The 16,699-nt window shown below is 39.9% G+C and overlaps 1 protein-coding gene across 1 annotated transcript; it reads left to right on the top strand.

Annotated features, from left to right (window-relative positions):
• Positions 1 to 1,533: 1,533 nt before the first annotated feature.
• Positions 1,534 to 16,372, top strand: tspan13b (tetraspanin 13b). Its single transcript, XM_084378633.1, has 6 exons — positions 1,534 to 1,774; positions 5,910 to 6,077; positions 9,336 to 9,416; positions 12,259 to 12,372; positions 12,563 to 12,673; positions 15,612 to 16,372. Exons 1-6 carry the CDS (start codon positions 1,712 to 1,714, stop codon positions 15,684 to 15,686), a joined length of 612 nt encoding a protein of 203 aa, XP_084234759.1. The 5' UTR covers positions 1,534 to 1,711; the 3' UTR covers positions 15,687 to 16,372.
• The last annotated feature ends 327 nt before the right edge of the window (positions 16,373 to 16,699 follow it).

A 16,699-nucleotide genomic window follows, 5' to 3' on the forward strand; every position in this document is an offset into this window, starting at 1 on the left:
AATAATAATAGTTGATTAACCATTTATAAAGCATTGTATACAATATTTGTAACTTTACAATAAAGAATTTCTTAATAAATGTTTCATAAAGCAATTAATTGTTTGTAAACAGTGAAGTAACTAAAAACCCTAAGCTATCATACACATATACCTTGTATTAAGAGGTAATGATGTTGGCACAGACTTGTCTCTGTGAACATTTTCAACAAACCAGTTATAGGGCAATACAATATTAGCATTGTTTAGTATTAGTTTGTCACAGTTACTGAGGTTATCGTGATCACATGATCCTAAAGGTGGAGTAACCATTGACAGTAATAGTGTCCTTGCATCCAGAATGACCCTGCCATAACGTTTAGTTCTTCTGAACAGCATCACATCACCATCTCAGTGAATGAAATAAAACAGAATCAGTTCTAGTAAAGGAGTAATTGGCTACAACCTCTTCTATAGGTTTTTACTAGATCCTTTTCTTACTATCACAGCGTATTAAAGTTTCTTCAGCGTATTAAAGCATAACAACATACTTATCTTTTTAAACTGGCATTTTTAGTATAATCAGATCAATTGATGTGCCATTATAGTGAGAAACACACGCCATAAGTTGGTATGTACATATTTCTTTTATAGTGTTTACATCATATTTTCTGAAAGATTTTATTTAAATGCAGTTCCATCTAGGGGATTCCCTTTAAAATTATTATTAATATTACCATTTATAAAGCCAATTATATGAACTCAAAATTATTGTCAGAACTAGAGTCCCCATACACAAGTTTAAATAGCTATTTCCAGGAAACTTAGTGGGAAATGATGAGGCCTTAAAAAGTGTGGACTGATAACTTAAAGTGTAAAATTGTGGTGGCTAAATATGAACTGATCCTAAAATACTAGAATTAGCTCAAAAAGAATGTAAACAAACCAAACCCTTTTAGGTTCCTGGGTATCAGCATCACAGAGAACCTGTTTTGGTCACACATCACCACCCTGGTTGTTTTTTTTTTTGTTGTTGTTGTTTTTTTAAAAAAGCACAGAAAAGGGAAACTTAAGAAGCCAAATTCCAGTGGCAAGTTCTGGTCAGCTTTTACAGAGGAGCGATAGAAAGCATCCTGACTTGAAACATCACAAACTGGCATGGTTCATCACTGCCCAGGACAGGAAGGCTCTACAGCGGGTGTTTAAAACCACCAGAACATCACTGGTACCATCTACAGAGCATCAGTGACATCAGTGAAATGAGATGTCTGCACAGAGCCCAAAGATACTGAAAGACAACACCCACGCAGACACAGTCTGTTCACCCTGCTGCCATCTGACAACAGATACAGTAGTATCTGCTACTGTACCACCAGATGACAGAGCAGCTTCATTCCTCAGGCTGTGAGACTCATGAACTCATCATCAACACTTAAAGGGCATAAAGGGACAACAACTTACATTGCGTTGCATACTTCAAAATCATGGATTTATTTTGAAGGCTTGATCTCTAACTTCCTCTCCACTCCTGTTATATTGTGTGTAATTGACGCGTTAATTTCCGTTCTTTCCAGCTCAGACCTGCTGCTTGGTGACCATCTATTTCAGAGGGGAAGCGGAATTATTGCCTCAGCGGTTTTTTTCTTCTTTGTGTGGACTGTATTTTTGGAACCGACATATTCATTAAAACACTTATTTTGAGGATTTTTGAAGGATCATTTGTTAATTCAGTAAGATGGGCTGCGCTGGATTCACCTGCTCCAAACACTCCCTGTGCGCGCTCAACATCCTCTATGTTGTGAGTATCCGCAGACAGCAGGACACCATATGGATGATTGTACAGGAGGTTTCTTCAGTAGAGTCAGTGTTCTATCATCCTGTAAACGCAGTGTAGGAAACATCCCGCTGTAAACATCACACTGATGAGGGCAGACACTGCTTTAATCAATTATTAACTGTGTGGCAGCAGGATCAGGTGATCACCATGGGCCATCCGTCCGATACAACACATGAGAAATGACACATTTATAATGCAGCCTGCTTTCTCCTGAAGAAATCCAGCCTTTAAAGCTGTGGATGTAATTGCCTTCCATCGCACTGTGTGCGGCATTTGCCTGAACCTCTGTTGGAGCTGATCGCTGGTTTCTCAACTTGAACTTTACGTGTACATGGCACCCACAGGTTCCAACAAGGTGTTATTTCATATGACACATTGATAGATCCACCTAGGCCTCAAAGAAGGCCTGCGTGGACCATGCAATCATTTTAAAGGGGCACTGATTTCAAACACTAGTAGGGAGTACGAAGACACTGAGCCAGTGAACACTGCTGTGGACATCTGCCTGTCTGAGAAAATAAATGATGATGTCATAATGTCATCTGGCTTGTCTCAGATTGGACTACATCACATGAGACAGTGTGATAACTGGCTCTGTTGCTTCATTACAATTTCTCATACAGTGTGTACCAACCTCATGAAACTACAAGACTAAATGGCTGCAGTACAATTTTAAAATATAATCTCACATTTTTCAAGTGTATCTTATAATAAGAAATACAAATGAAGTGTGTAGTACACACTCACTGCTTATTTGAAATTCAACCATCCCTCCTTTTTTCAGTGTATTGCACTGGTTATGCCTCTGTACTTTAAACTTACTTTTTAACTTCCACCAGTAAAGATGTTGATGAAGGTTTTCAGTCACCCAGGTTATGGTAAATCTAGGATCTGTATTGTAGGCAACTGGACTTGTTTCAGTTTGTTGAAGACGTTTCACCTCTCATCCTAGAGGCTTCTTCACCTTTAACTAACTGGAGGGGAGTTGCAGGCTTTTAAACTCTGTGTGGGAGTGTCCTTACAGAGTCGTTAAGGACACGTGTGAGCTCTGAGTTTCAGAGTCTTTAGGGCCACTTATGGGTCGTTGATCCAACCGGCCTTCATGTGGGTTGCTAAGGCTAGGTGAGGTGTAAATGGTTGTTAAGCTGTCTGGGGAGGGAACTCAGTACTGCATTGTAGGTCGGTGACAAGTAATGTCTTAGGCCACCTCCTCTGTTCAAAAACGGTCGTTCCAGTTTGACATAGATGGATTCCTTTACTCCTCTTTCAAACCATCTGTCTTCTCTCGCCAAGATGTTTACATTGTTGTCCTCAAAGGAATGATTTAAGTGGACAGCAGAGTCTTGACCTGGGGGGTTCGTTTATGGAGAAGTTGTTTTGTCTCCCCACTAGTAAAGCAGTATTTTATATTGTAGAGTTGCTACTTTTATTTAGTAAAAGTTATTAGTGTTGTTTCCACCATAAATAATATGAAGGTTGTAACACTATGGGCCGGATCTACTAAGATCCCAAATTGCTTGTACTAATCTGCGTGGGCAATCTAGAAATTTGCATGTGGGGTTGAACCGCGGTTTGCGGGCGATTTACTAAGAGTGATTGCATTAATGACAACAGGTGCAAACATGTTGGAGACACACCTATTTAAATGAGGGTTTAATGTGTTTCATGGTTTTCAGCATGGCGAGTTTGAGAGAGCGAAAGCGCAAAGTGAAATTCGACCCTTTGGAATTAGAAGTGTTGGTAGAGGAAGCGAATAAACATTTCAGTGAGCTGCAGCAAAGGAATCTGACGGTCGCACAAAGGAACGCAGTGTGGGAGAAAATCGGTGAAAAAGTTCATGCTGTTGGAAAAAACAGGGCAAACAGTGGATGAAGTAAAAAGGAGATACCAAGACATCAGAAAAAGAACAAAAGAAAAAATGGCGTATAATAATATAAAAATAATAATAATAATAATAGTAAACTTGCAAGGAGTTTTGTTATTGCAGGTATTGCGTGACTCCTTCTCGTAGCTGGCTCCAAATCCGCTCTGAGTTCCTCCAACAGCTCCAAAATGGCAAGGCTGGATAGGCGATATGTTCTAATGATAGTTTCCTCATTCATCCCAAAAATGTTCACATGAAGGTGAAAAATGCGTTCTCGGCGTCTCCTTCCATTGTTTCAGCGTCTCCTTCTTGCAACAATAACGGCAGCCATGTGTGCGCAATTACGCATACAAACCGCTTGCACCTCCCTTTGAGACGTGTTAAATATAGACGCAGTTTCTATGAGCAAAATTGCTTTCCGGTTTGATAAATCACTTTGCGTGTGCTAAATTAATATATTTACATTTTCTCCACCCACAACACGCACAATTGCGTGTAAACACTCCATGTTGCATATTCATTGCTGCAAACGTAGTAACTGACTGTCAAAGGTCACTGTGACCTCACAAAATACACTTTTTTGCTGTTTCCTAGCAGTTCATACGATGTAACATTATTATATTCTGCGAAAATTGTTCTGGCCATAATTCACAGCATAACTCAGCAACAGCAACTTAATTGGTGTGCGGAAGCATACAACCACGAGGTCATTCTAATTTCTGTTCTTCCACTGTTACCTTGGGGGTCTCAACCAGAGAAAACAATGCCTCTTCCCATTTTGGTTGTGCAATGGAAGGTGCGCTTCCTTTGTGGCGCACTTTGTTTTTTGCAGGAAAAATCCAGCCCAGTGGCAGAGCGGGAACCAATCTATACATGGATGGTGTCACTTCTTTTTTTACAGCCATTATACTGTGTTGTCAGTATTTGGTCTACTTTAGAATGATAAGTTGAAGCACAAAAGTGGTCCATTGCCAGTTTGAAGGAAGAGTCCAAACATATGGAAAATAGCAAATAAACATCGAACAACTCTCAGAAAGAAACCAATGCAGCATAGCAAAGTTCTTGTTCAGCTCATTTTTGTTGAAGGAATAATTTTGCAAATACGCTTATTCACTTTCTTGCTGAGAGTTAGATAAAAAGATCAGTACCACTCTAATTTCGTACAGCATTTATTAAACTTGAGCCAGGAAGTGGTTAGCCTAGCATAAAGTCTGGAAGCAGAGGGAAACAGCTAGCCTGGCTCTGTCCAACAGTAACAAAATCCACCTACCAGCACTTTCAAACCTAATTCATTTCTTTCTATTATCTTGTATGTGTAAAGGTGCAAAATCAACATTTTGTTGTCATATTTTATATAACCAAAGTTCATCAGCTTGAAAAACAAGACTAAAGAAGAAAGTTATTTAAAGAATATCAGTAGAATTTGGTGTCACTTGCAAAACTCAGATACAGTATCTCAACAAACAACACCTGCCTGCCTCAGTTATACTGAGCAGTAAGTTGATGTGAAGATGTGACATTCCATCAGATTTAAATTGAAGGGGAAACAATGCTCAAATGAGGACGTGGTGTCATTTGTGCATACGGGTGTGTTCTGTTTTTAAAGCAGAAGTTCTCTCTCTTGTTTCTAAGAAAGACACTGTGCAACAGGAAGTGAGGCGGTGGCAGAAACACACAGGAAGTGAAGTGAGGCCTGCCTCAGTTAGATCTGGTTCATCAGTAACACATCTAACCTGATGCCTACATTTCTGTCTCTGCAGAGGCAACCACATTGACTTTCAATCTTACAAGTTCAAATAATTAATGTAGCAGATTAGACTCTTTTCATGTGGAGTTAAGCGACTAAACCAGGGAATTTTGCATCTTGTCTCCCACTTACAACAGCCTGTGTGTAATTCTCAGTACAGCTGAACATTTTACAAATCACGTTACTGTGTTTCAATTTTAACTCTAAGAAGGTTATGTTTTTACCCTTTTCGGTTTGTTTGTTGGTGGGTTGGGTGGTTTGTCAGCAGGATTTTTTTTTTAAATGGTTAAGCAGTTACGGGTGGTTTAAGATGTAGAGTGCTACACTGTTGGGCCTTGACCGAGGTATGTGCTCTACTCAGTGCCACTCTAGTTTGACGTTAAAATGTTAAAATTAATGCAAGGATTTCATGTTTTAAAAGATAATGTTTGACTCTTACACAATAATGATATCACTGAGTCTCAATCTGTATGTCTGTCTTGCAGATGGTGAGCCTGCTGATGATTGGCATCGCAGCGTGGGGGAAGTGGTTTGGTCTGGTCTCCAGTTTCCAAGTGGTGGGAGGCATCATCGGTGTGGGCGTCTTTCTCTTCTTTGTGGCCCTGGCCGGCCTCATCGGGGCCATGAAGCATCACCAAGTCCTGCTCTTCTTTGTATCCTTAACACTGCGTATGATATGGAAGTTATCATTGGTCCTTGTATGACAGTTTATACGACTGCCACCCAGGAAATGTCATGTGATAGAACTAGGTCAGTATTTAAAAAGAAATTCATCATAGATAAGTGTAGTGCTACAGAGCACCACTCGAGCTAAAATGTTCAGTTGCATAATCTGGTTAAATTTAAAATACTGAAGTGATGAATTGCTTAAACCACTTAGATGTATGCCATGTTTTGAACAAAGGTTGGCATCTTCTCATCAGTAAAGCTGAACAGCTCTGCACGTGCAGCTCCTTACATTATGGGCCGGATCTACTAAGATCCCAAATTGCTTGTACTGATCTGTGTGGGCAATCTAGAAATTTGCATGTGGGGTTGAACCGCGGTTTGCGGGCGATTTACTAAGAGTGACTGCGTTAATGACAACAGGTGCAAACGTGTTGGAGACACACCTATTTAAATGAGGGTTTAGCGTGTTTCATGGTTTTCAGCATGGCGAGTTTGAGATAGCAAAAGCGCAAAGTGAAATTCGACCCTTTGGAATTAGAAGTGTTGGTAGAGGAAGCGAATAAACATTTCAGTGAGCTGCAGCAAAGGAATCTGACGGTCGCGCAAAGGAATACCGTGTGGAAGAAAATCGGTGAAAAAGTTAATGCTGTTGGAAAAAACAGGCGAACAGTGGATGAAGTGAGAAGGAGATACCAAGACATCAGAAGAAGAACAAAAGAAAAGTTGGCGTATAATAATATAAATATAATAATAATAGTAAACTTGCAAGGAGTTTTGTTATTGCAGGTATTGCGTGACTCCTTCTCGTAGCTGGCTCCAAATCTGCTCTGAGTTCCTCCAACAGCTCCAAAATGGCAAGGCTGGATAGGCGATATGTTCTAATGATACTTTCCTCATTCATCCCAAAAATGTTCACACGAGGGTGAAAAATGCGTTCTCGGTGTCTCCTTCTTGCAACAATAACGGCAGCCATGTGTGCGCAATTACGCATACAAACTGTTTGCACCTCCCTTTGAGACGTGGTAAATATAGACGCAGTTTCTATGAGCAAAATTGCTTTCCGGTTTGATAAATCACTTTGCGTGTGCTAAATTAATATATTTACATTTTCTCCACCCACAACACAGACAATTGCGTGTAAACGCCCCATGTTGCATATTCATTGCTGCAAACGTACTAACTGAATGCAGACGCGCTATTTTGCGCCTTTGACAGACGCAACCCTTTTTGCGCTCTGTTAGTAAATCAGTTTGTACATTTTTTTGCGTGTGCAAGCAGTTTGCACACGTTTTAATACATGCAAACCTTTAGTAGATCCGGCCCTATGTGACATATATGTAACAATCTGGATACGTACAGTATCATCCTGTCATTTACTCTGTGTGATCTGGTCATTTTCAGTTGCAAAAATATTCACAGTGGGAAAAACACTATGACAGAAGTAACAGTGCACAGCAGCAGCTTTGAATAAATCAGCCTAGCTGCTGCTGTCTGTTATCACCTACTCCAGGAGTGTCAGTGCCAGGCTTCATGCGAGGTTCACGGTGATAAATATGGAAGTCCATTTACGCCAGTAAAGGAAAGTATAAAATAAAAACTGAGCTTGATGAAAAAATATTTACATGGTAATTCAAAATTATGAGAGAAAAAGACATAATCATGAGATTAAAGGTAAAGATTATGACATTTAAATAAATGCAAATTATGAGATAAAAGTCATTATTATGAGATAGGATTCAAAATTATGAAATAAAAAGTCAGAGTTATGAGATAAAAACAGTTGAAATTAGATTCTAAAAAACCTAAATTAAGGCTAAGTTTTATTAATTTGTTGGCTTTAATCGACAGAAATGGGTTTCCATAGGAAGGGTCATATCAGGGCAATAAAAAAGTCCTGTATGAGAGAGAAGTCAGTCTCTTCTGGGTCAGTGAGTTGCTCCAGATTTTTTTTTAACAAGATTTTCCTTTTTAATGCTTCTCCTTCTAGTAGGCCTATGCATGACCTCATGACCTCAAAATCCTGGCTACAGGCCTTCAAGCAAGAAAATGACCCATAGCTAGCTAACATTAACTAGTAGGAAATAAAACCAAACTAGGCTGATAAAAATAAGAATATAAGGCCAAAGGAGCACAAAGGACGTAAAATGAATACGATGAAATAAGTCACAGGCCTTTACAACATGAAAGGTTTTAAGATGAGATTTCAAAGAAGTCTCAGTGTGTCTTAGTTCAGTCTTAGAGTTCCATAGTGTTTGGGCTCTAACAGCAAAGGTCCAATCACCTTTTGTCACAAACTGTGACTAGCAGGACTCCATCCACAAATCTTAATGGCCAACACGGCAAAATCAATTTGAAATCTAACAGAGAGCCAGTGTAGGGAGGCAATCACAGAGGTGATGTGACTGTGGAGTTGGTGGAGAGAGACCTGGCTGATACCCACATAAAGTGTGTCGCAATAATCAAGCCAAGAATAGATCGAAGCATGTATCACTTTTTGTTGATGGAAACATGACTGAACAACATTTTTGACATCAAAACTGACTATAAACTATAAAAAACAGAGGCTAGCATCAAATATTACAATAAATTCAGAGCAGCCTGCTTCATATTATTTTACTGAAGGCTAAAGGAGCTGATGGAATTTGAAGAGCAGAAAAGAATGACCTAAGACTCATTACACTTAAGGACATTTTGTGACAACCTAGGTTTTTATATCTGAGAGGCGAGATGTGAGTTTTGCTCAGCTACTAGGATCTATGGTTTTAACAACATTTGTAACTCAGTGTCGGCAGCATAAAAATGGTAAAGGGTTTCATGATTATGAAAAACCTGCAGCATGTATATAGAAAACAGGGGGCTCAACCGAGCTGTTGAGGATGTAGAGCTACTCAGAGCGATAAAAAACAAATCTGTTGGACAGGTATGAGCATAATAAACCAAGAACTGAGCCCCTTGATGCCTGATCAAGCCTCAGAGCAATGTAAGATGATATTGTGATCGACTGTGTAAAAGTGCAGTCAGCAGTAGGTCAGTTAGCTTAACAAGCGCTGTCTGTGTCTTAAAACCAGACTGGAAACAGTTAAAAAACACTAATATTATTCATAAAAGACATCAGTAGAGATTAACCTCAGGTAAAAAAAAATCTTTATATGTAGTTTGTTAGTCACACCAGCTGTAAGCAGGATTGTGTGTACTATGTACGATGTGTGTATTTGTTGTTGTTCCTTGACAATGAAGCTCAGTACATGATCATCCTGTTCATGGTATTTATTGTGCAGTTCTCTGTTTCCAGTGCCTGTCTGGCCATCAACAGAGAGCAACAGGTAAGATAAAAACCTTCAGTTCACTATAAAAGCAGTTTTATGTAGGAAAATCCATTCTAGGACTGGCAGTCATCCTGAATCTATCTTGTTTTTTGACAACTGGAGAACGTGAACAACTGTTCACATATTTCTAAACAGTAGCTGGACCGCAATGTAATGCAGATGTTAAGATGTGTCTGGAATGAACATGAACTGAATTTTCCCCTCACATTATTTGGGGGGAGAAAATAGCTCCTGTAAGCGTTAGTATCACGATGGAGGAAGAAAAGGTGGACCCAAATGCAGGAGACAGCAGGCAGGAAGTGCAATGGATGAAGTTTTATTCATTGTTTCGCTGGAATACACAACAGATGACTCGACAAAGACTGAACTAAAGACTGGACTTTAGTACAATCTAAACTAATGAGGGGATGAGGTGCAGGGGGACTGAGGCAGAGATCACAGGTGAGGGTAACGGGAGGAAAAACAGTAGGAACAGGGAAGGGGTAATGAGACAGGTTTGGAGGGAAAGCAGACTGGGGAGGAGCACAAGAACACAGGAGGGAAACAAACAAAAGACACAACAAAATCCCAGAAACACATAGAACACACAAACAATGAAACTAAAATGACAGGACCATGACAGTTAGCTGTAGGATAGCTATCAATCATGTGTGTTTATGTGAGCTGTCAGCTGAGTGTCAGCCTCTGAGTGACCTCATAACTTCTGCTCTCCTCTCCTTTTTTTCTTCTACCTCTGTATCTTAATGAATTATAGCCATAATAACTCAAGATAGCAGCATTATTTCCTAAATTTCCAACTGGTCAGTCAAGCATTAGTTGCTATCCCATAATGCTTCAAGAGGCTATTTACTTGTGTCCCATGGAAAATCAATGGGAGTAAACTGTGCTTTGAAATGCACCTGGTTCAGTGGGGCTTAATCCTTATCTCCGTCTTTAAAGGAGGCCTGTTCACTCCTGAACAAATCTGTCCTTTAACATGAAAACACATCCAGCAAGTTCTTTGTAGAAGTCCCAGAAAATCAAACTGCAAGTCAACTTGTTTACTTGTGTATTTGAGAAACCCTCCTCAACTTCAGAAAATTCAGAAAATATCATGTGACCTCATCCTATCTATCCTAAGTATTTTTGTCAGGTGGTCCTCAGTCACCTGTATCGCTATAACTTGCAACAAAACCAGTGCAGTAAATAAACATGGCATCTTTCAGTGAAGTACAAGAGGACAGGGCAGGATAAGAGTAAGTGGCTACAGCAAAAGACATTCCTGGAATGATTTAACATCCCAGACGCGTCATATTTTACAAGATATGAGCAACCAAGGGAACACTTTTTGTCTCGATTTGATTCCTGTACCAGAGAAACAGTTGTGCATTAGCCAGAAGTCACCATTTGAAGAAATGAATGTTAATAGTTAAACACAGACAAAATCTCAACACCGCCAGGAACATCATCCATTAGCACTACTTTAGAAGTGATGGATATCATGTTACCCTCTGAGGAAGTGGTGTTGCTGGTGTTTGTGGTGCTAGTAATGAAGTGGAAGATCCCTGTGGACACTGGTTCAAACTTGAATGACTCTACTGAGCTACTGCAACTAAAAATAAGACAGAAAGGTTCACTCCCCCTCTTCATGCTACTGATGACTATCAAATAATGAGATCAGAGCCACTGTATATAAAATGACCCATATTTAAGTTTGTGTTAGTATGTTTGTGAACAATTTCTCAGACGATGTTCTGAACGGCCACGGTCGGAGATATATACTGACCCCCAGTGTCTGACACTGATTCAAGACAAGACAAGACCAAGAACATCAGGATGTATTCTGGAGACTGTGTCAGGAGGACGGCAGTCAAGCACCAGGATTTAAAATTAAAAGTTACTGTTGTGATATTTAAGTGGAACTAGATTACCGCCCTAGGCGGAGTGATATGAGATGACATAGATACGTGAGCAGGGTAGGAATACATCTCTGTGCTATATACTATGCTCTGACATGCTAAAGTAAAGTTAACGTGAATCTGTTAACCAAGTCCTCATCATTGACTCCCGAATAACACAACAGTTACTGTTCAAAACTTATTGGAACACCATTAAAAGAGTGTTCTACTAAAAAATACCTGTAGTGAAGTTTAAGGGCACTACTGCCCATCGAATAACTGTCATATACCATGGTACATTCTAAGTGCTGTATTGTAGGCAACTGGACTTGTTTCAGTTTGTTGAAGACGTTTCACCTCTCATCCAAGAGGCTTCTTCACTTCTAACTAACTGGAGGGGAGTTGCAGGCTTTTAAACTCTGTGTGGGAGTGTCCGTACAGTCGTTCCAGTTTGACATAGATGGATTCCTTTACTCCTCTTTCAAACCATCTGTCTTCTCTCGCCAAGATGTTTACATTGTTGTCCTCAAAGGAATGATTTAAGTGGACAGCAGAGTCTTGACCTGGGGGGTTGGCCCTCCTGTGTTGTGCTATTTGTTTATGGAGAGGTTGTTTTGTCTCCCCAATGTACAAATCTGTGCAGTCCTGGCTGCATTGAACAGCATAAACTACATTACTCTGTTTACGCCTGGGTGTCCAGTTACCTACGATAATACAGCACTTAGAATTACCACAACCTGGATGACTGAGAACCTTCATCAACATGTAAGTGTATATGAATAGTACATACAAAGGGAATACAATGATGCAGCTAACATGCTGTACACTTCCCTAATGTGTGATTAAAAATTACAACCTCCTATGCTGTCTTTTTTTTACATTATAGTGAGACGGTGTGGAATAAACAAGTCAGAATGCTGCGACTGATAATGCTTCATAATGCTCCTGTGTGTGTGCTGCAGGATGAGCTGCTGGAGGTGGGCTGGAATAACTCCCAGAGCACTCAAAGGGATGTGGAGAAGAGCCTCAACTGCTGCGGCTTCAAACATTTTTACACCAACGTCACCTGTGACGCTGTGAGTTTGGTCCAGTGCTCTTGTCCCCGGTCACATTTCAGCATGTTCAAACAGATCAATGTGTTTTTTATGTTGTTAGGATTTTATCATTTGAAGAAAAGCAGTAAAATTCAACTTGAAATCATAAAAATCTCTAAACCTGCTGTCACGAGCATTTGTCTGAAGTGTTTTGTCTCTTGTTCCCTTGCAGGCTTGTTTTCCCAACAACTCCTGTTCGCCCTGTGCAGATAAAATCCAGGAACACGCTGGAGAGGTTCTCCGCTTTGTAGGAGGGATTGGACTTTTCTTCAGCTTTACCGAGGTGAGCTGCAGCTACAGCACAGCTGACAGGTTGTTAGTTGCTGTGCATAAGGATTAGCATTAGTAGTATTAGTAGAAGTAGTATTTGTACTAGGGTTAGGGTTAATTGTAAATGAGAGGTCCATTCCCAAAGTGGCACAGTCCTACCTGACCTGAATTGTCAAGAGTCTGTCTGTGTCAAAAAGTGAGAGGGACAGGGTGGTGCTGAGGAACTCTGACAGAGAAACTAAATGGAGCATGATGCCGCCCAGTGCTCTGAAACAGTGGTTCTCAAACATTTTCACATCAAGGACCCCTAAACTGACACAAATCAGACCACAGATGCCCATTTGGTAAGAATGTTGCTTTCAGGGTTTTATCACAGAAAGTGTGTTGAAACTTGTGACCAAAACAGTCATACATTCTGTCATAGTCCATCCATCCATTGCCGCGGTGGCAGCAGGCTCAGTAGGTTACTCCAGACATCTCTCTCCCCAGCAATATTTCCCAGATCCTCCTGGGGGATCCTGAGGTGCTTCCATGCCAGACGAGAAATATAATCTATCCAGCGAGGTTTGGGTCTGCCCCAGGGGCTCCTTCCAGCTGGACATGCCCAGAAAACCTCCAAAGGGAGGCATCAGTATTTGACTACCTGGGAATGAGACTCAACAATCAACTATGTTTCTCCAGAATTGCTTAAACCTTTGCATGACGGGTTTACAGACAGCAGCCAACAAATCTTAGTACGCCTTCAAGAAAATGTGTTGGTATTACATCTAGAACACAAGCTACTGACTATATTCGTTTTACTGTTTTACTGTTTTACTGACCACGCTCAAAATTATGCCTGTGATTTTATCATGAAAACAAGACAGAAACTCTTCACATTCAGTGGGTCTGCACTGATATTCAGAAAGTGAGGACGGATTAACAACATGATTAATGGTATTGAATAACACCCCAGGGTTTCAGTGGTGGTCTCCCACAAAATGTGCAAAGAAAGCCATTCTTGCATCCTTAACTGCTACTTGATAGGCACACATTAGATTGTCAGGGCATGACAGTTATTAGATCTCCACTTGTGCTCTGTACTACCACACTGTCTGCTAAGACTGTGAGTGTGCTTGTTAAGCCAGAAACATGCATTTAGTATAGATTTCTTAAATTTAAGGGGAGACATAGAATCTAGATTGGAAGCACATTTGTTATTCCAGAGTCTCAGTCGTTGGTGTTAGTAGCAGTGGTGTGAGCCTGAAGAGTAAACACTGTAGTCTGAGGTGGTTGTATATGTAGAAGTAGTAGTATCAGTAGCAGTAGTAGTTGTTTTTGTTGTAGTGTCAGTAGTAGTAGTAGTAGTAGCAGTACTTTCTGTAGTAATAGCAGTAGCAATAGTTCATCAGTGATAACAGTAGTAGCCGAGGTAGTAGTAATAGTATCATTCAAGTATTACTCCAGCAGTACTCAAAGCATAAGTTGTAGCTGATGTTTTACTCTGTTTGTTTCTGTTCGTCAACAAATACCATGAAAGACTCAAACCAACCATGTGGAGTGCATCTCTCAGTACTTTCTGACTTCCCTACCACGTCTGTAGGTCTCAGCGGCCAAGCCCATTTGTTCCAACTAAAGATTTAAATTGTTAAAAACATCTCAAATATATATAGTTTCTTAACAAAACAAAAAGGCTCAGTAATGACCTAAAACATCTGTGTCTTTTCATATGAAGTGTTAACAAAAAGAAAATATAGCAGTGCTTATGTTATTGCCACCGCTGCTTCATAATTTTATGAAATTTCACTCCAGTGAACTCAAATGAACGGCCGCCGATGAGCTGCTGAAACAGTGAATCGATGTCAATCACTGGCACAGTCATGACAACCAAATAAACAACACCACTGACCTTAAAGGACAACACAATTTCAGACCGTTTTACTTTGTTTATATGTGGCGGACCCTGCCACCTTTCTAGCTTCAAACAGTGTTCTGGGACTTTATTTTCCCCTGAGAACAGCTTATTTATTCACTTTTTTATTCAAAAAATGCATATTTCTGAGTTCATATTATGACCTCATTAATGAGGAAAATATTGTAAATATTAATGAGGTTGATGTTTGAATTTCTTCTCCAAAACTACACAGTGTTCCTGGTTTATTTGGCCATACCTTTAGCTTAGCTCACTGACAAACACATTTGCTTTTCCTGTGACAACTTCATAATAAAAGTCAACTTGTGATTTGCCAGTTAAATGCTTTTAATGTGAAGCTGCAGCAATAGGAAATGATCGGTTTGCATTAGCAGTAAATTGTCATACCATATTTTGTGACCTGTCAGATTCTGTGTACTTACCTCATACCTACAAAAATGTAGATAGCAGCACTCTGCCTTCTTTGTATTTTGATAGTCACAAATTTTGATGAGTCTGTCAGATTTTGAAAACACATGAAAAAGAAAAAAAATGGTTGACCAGATATTAATTGGTGAAGTGTACTACAGTTTCTGCTATCACAACAATCGAAATGTTTTACCCTCTCTTTTACCCTCTCTCTTTTTCATTCTTTAGATATAAAGAATAGTTTTCTTTTTCTCAATAGTAGAGGAAAAAATGTTGTTACAGCTGCTTGAAAAAGAGAATATGTTAAAAGAAAAAGTGCTGTTCATAATGTTTGCAGTGGCAGCATAGTTCAACTTTCCATTTGGATCACAGAATCTGATAGCACTCAACCTTAGCTAAGGTTTTACAGGTTAAATCAACATTGGCAATGTATTCTCTATTGACGTTCTTGGCCAGTAAATTTTCATTCATATTTATAATTCACTCTGACATGTTTACCACCCTGCTACAATGAAATCCTTGAGGAAACACTGCATAGAATGCTGCCAGTCTTCTTCTTTAACACAAAGATAAGCCGATGTTATGTTGTCTGTGCTCTCACTCTCTGACTGTTACTGTGTCCATGTGTCAGATTCTGGGAGTGTGGCTCACCTATCGCTACAGGAACCAGAAGGATCCCCGAGCAAACCCCAGTGCTTTCCTGTGAGACAGCGGCAGCTCCAGTCTCTCTGCACTGTCACCTCACAACCTCTACGGACCCTCTCTGGGCTTTACCTGTAAATACAAGACTGACCTGTGTGTTTCCACTGATTGCTGCAGCGATGATGTTGTGTTTGGTTCTCAAGAGTGAAGTGTGTTCTGAAAAGACAGCGGTGCACGTGCTGCTTCTAACATGAAGCTCTGCCTGGTGTCTGATACTGCACATAGTGAACATATACAGTTAGTACACTGACCACTGTTAAAAGAGGGAATATTGTCTGCAGTAGTCTGCTGTATATTCCAAAAGTATTTATGCAGCCTGCCTCATGTTGACCCTGATCCACTATTTTTTTTCCCCCTTTTTTTGCAGTTGGTCCCACTGAACGCAATAATGTCAGCCACTTTTCTGCATTTTGATTACAAAATTATTTTGACCATGTATGAAAGTCTTAATATGGTAACCTGGGAGTGTTTAAGCCTATGTGAGAATGTTTGTGTGTGTCACAAGCCTACTAGTCTGCCTTGCTCCTGGCTGCGTGCTGTGTATTTGGCCTTTTGCATGACTCTTCTGCAGATATAAGCTACTTTATGAGAACTGCAATCATGATTCTGTAAACCACCTGTCTGAGCCTTTGTACCGTAAACCACAATAAAACACTAATGCAGGAAAAGAAAATCACTTTCTCTCTATAATTATTATCTCCTGTTGAAGCGCACTCTGTTGGACAAAACTATGTCATTACACCAATTTTAAATTACCCCAAGCATGTTATTCTGCATTATACTTTTTAAATATAAGGTTTCATATCGGTGCATATCGGACAATATATACGATGATACCAATATATCTGTGATAGGCTAATATAGGCCAATAAAATCGGCCTACCGATAAATCAGTGAGGCTCTATCTTGCACAATGTTCATTGTGCATCCTTCAAGGAAGTTGGATGGTAAAAAATTCCAAGGGGTCATGTAACTTAAAATGACCCTGCTTGTAGTGTATTGTGAGAAACATGAGAA

The sequence above is a fragment of the Pagrus pagrus genome (assembly GCF_965226575.1).
Source record: "Pagrus pagrus genome assembly, chromosome: 17".
Classification (NCBI taxonomy): Eukaryota; Metazoa; Chordata; class Actinopteri; order Spariformes; family Sparidae; genus Pagrus; species Pagrus pagrus.

Bases quoted from the DNA above. Each gene is read 5' to 3' on its own strand.
- tspan13b (XM_084378633.1), top strand. From the start codon at position 1,712: ATGGGCTGCGCTGGATTCACCTGCTCCAAACACTCCCTGTGCGCGCTC. The intron at 6,078-9,335 runs GTATCCTTAACA...AATGAAGCTCAG, and splicing joins ACCAAGTCCTGCTCTTCTTT to TACATGATCATCCTGTTCAT. The intron at 12,373-12,562 runs GTGAGTTTGGTC...GTTCCCTTGCAG, and splicing joins CCAACGTCACCTGTGACGCT to GCTTGTTTTCCCAACAACTC.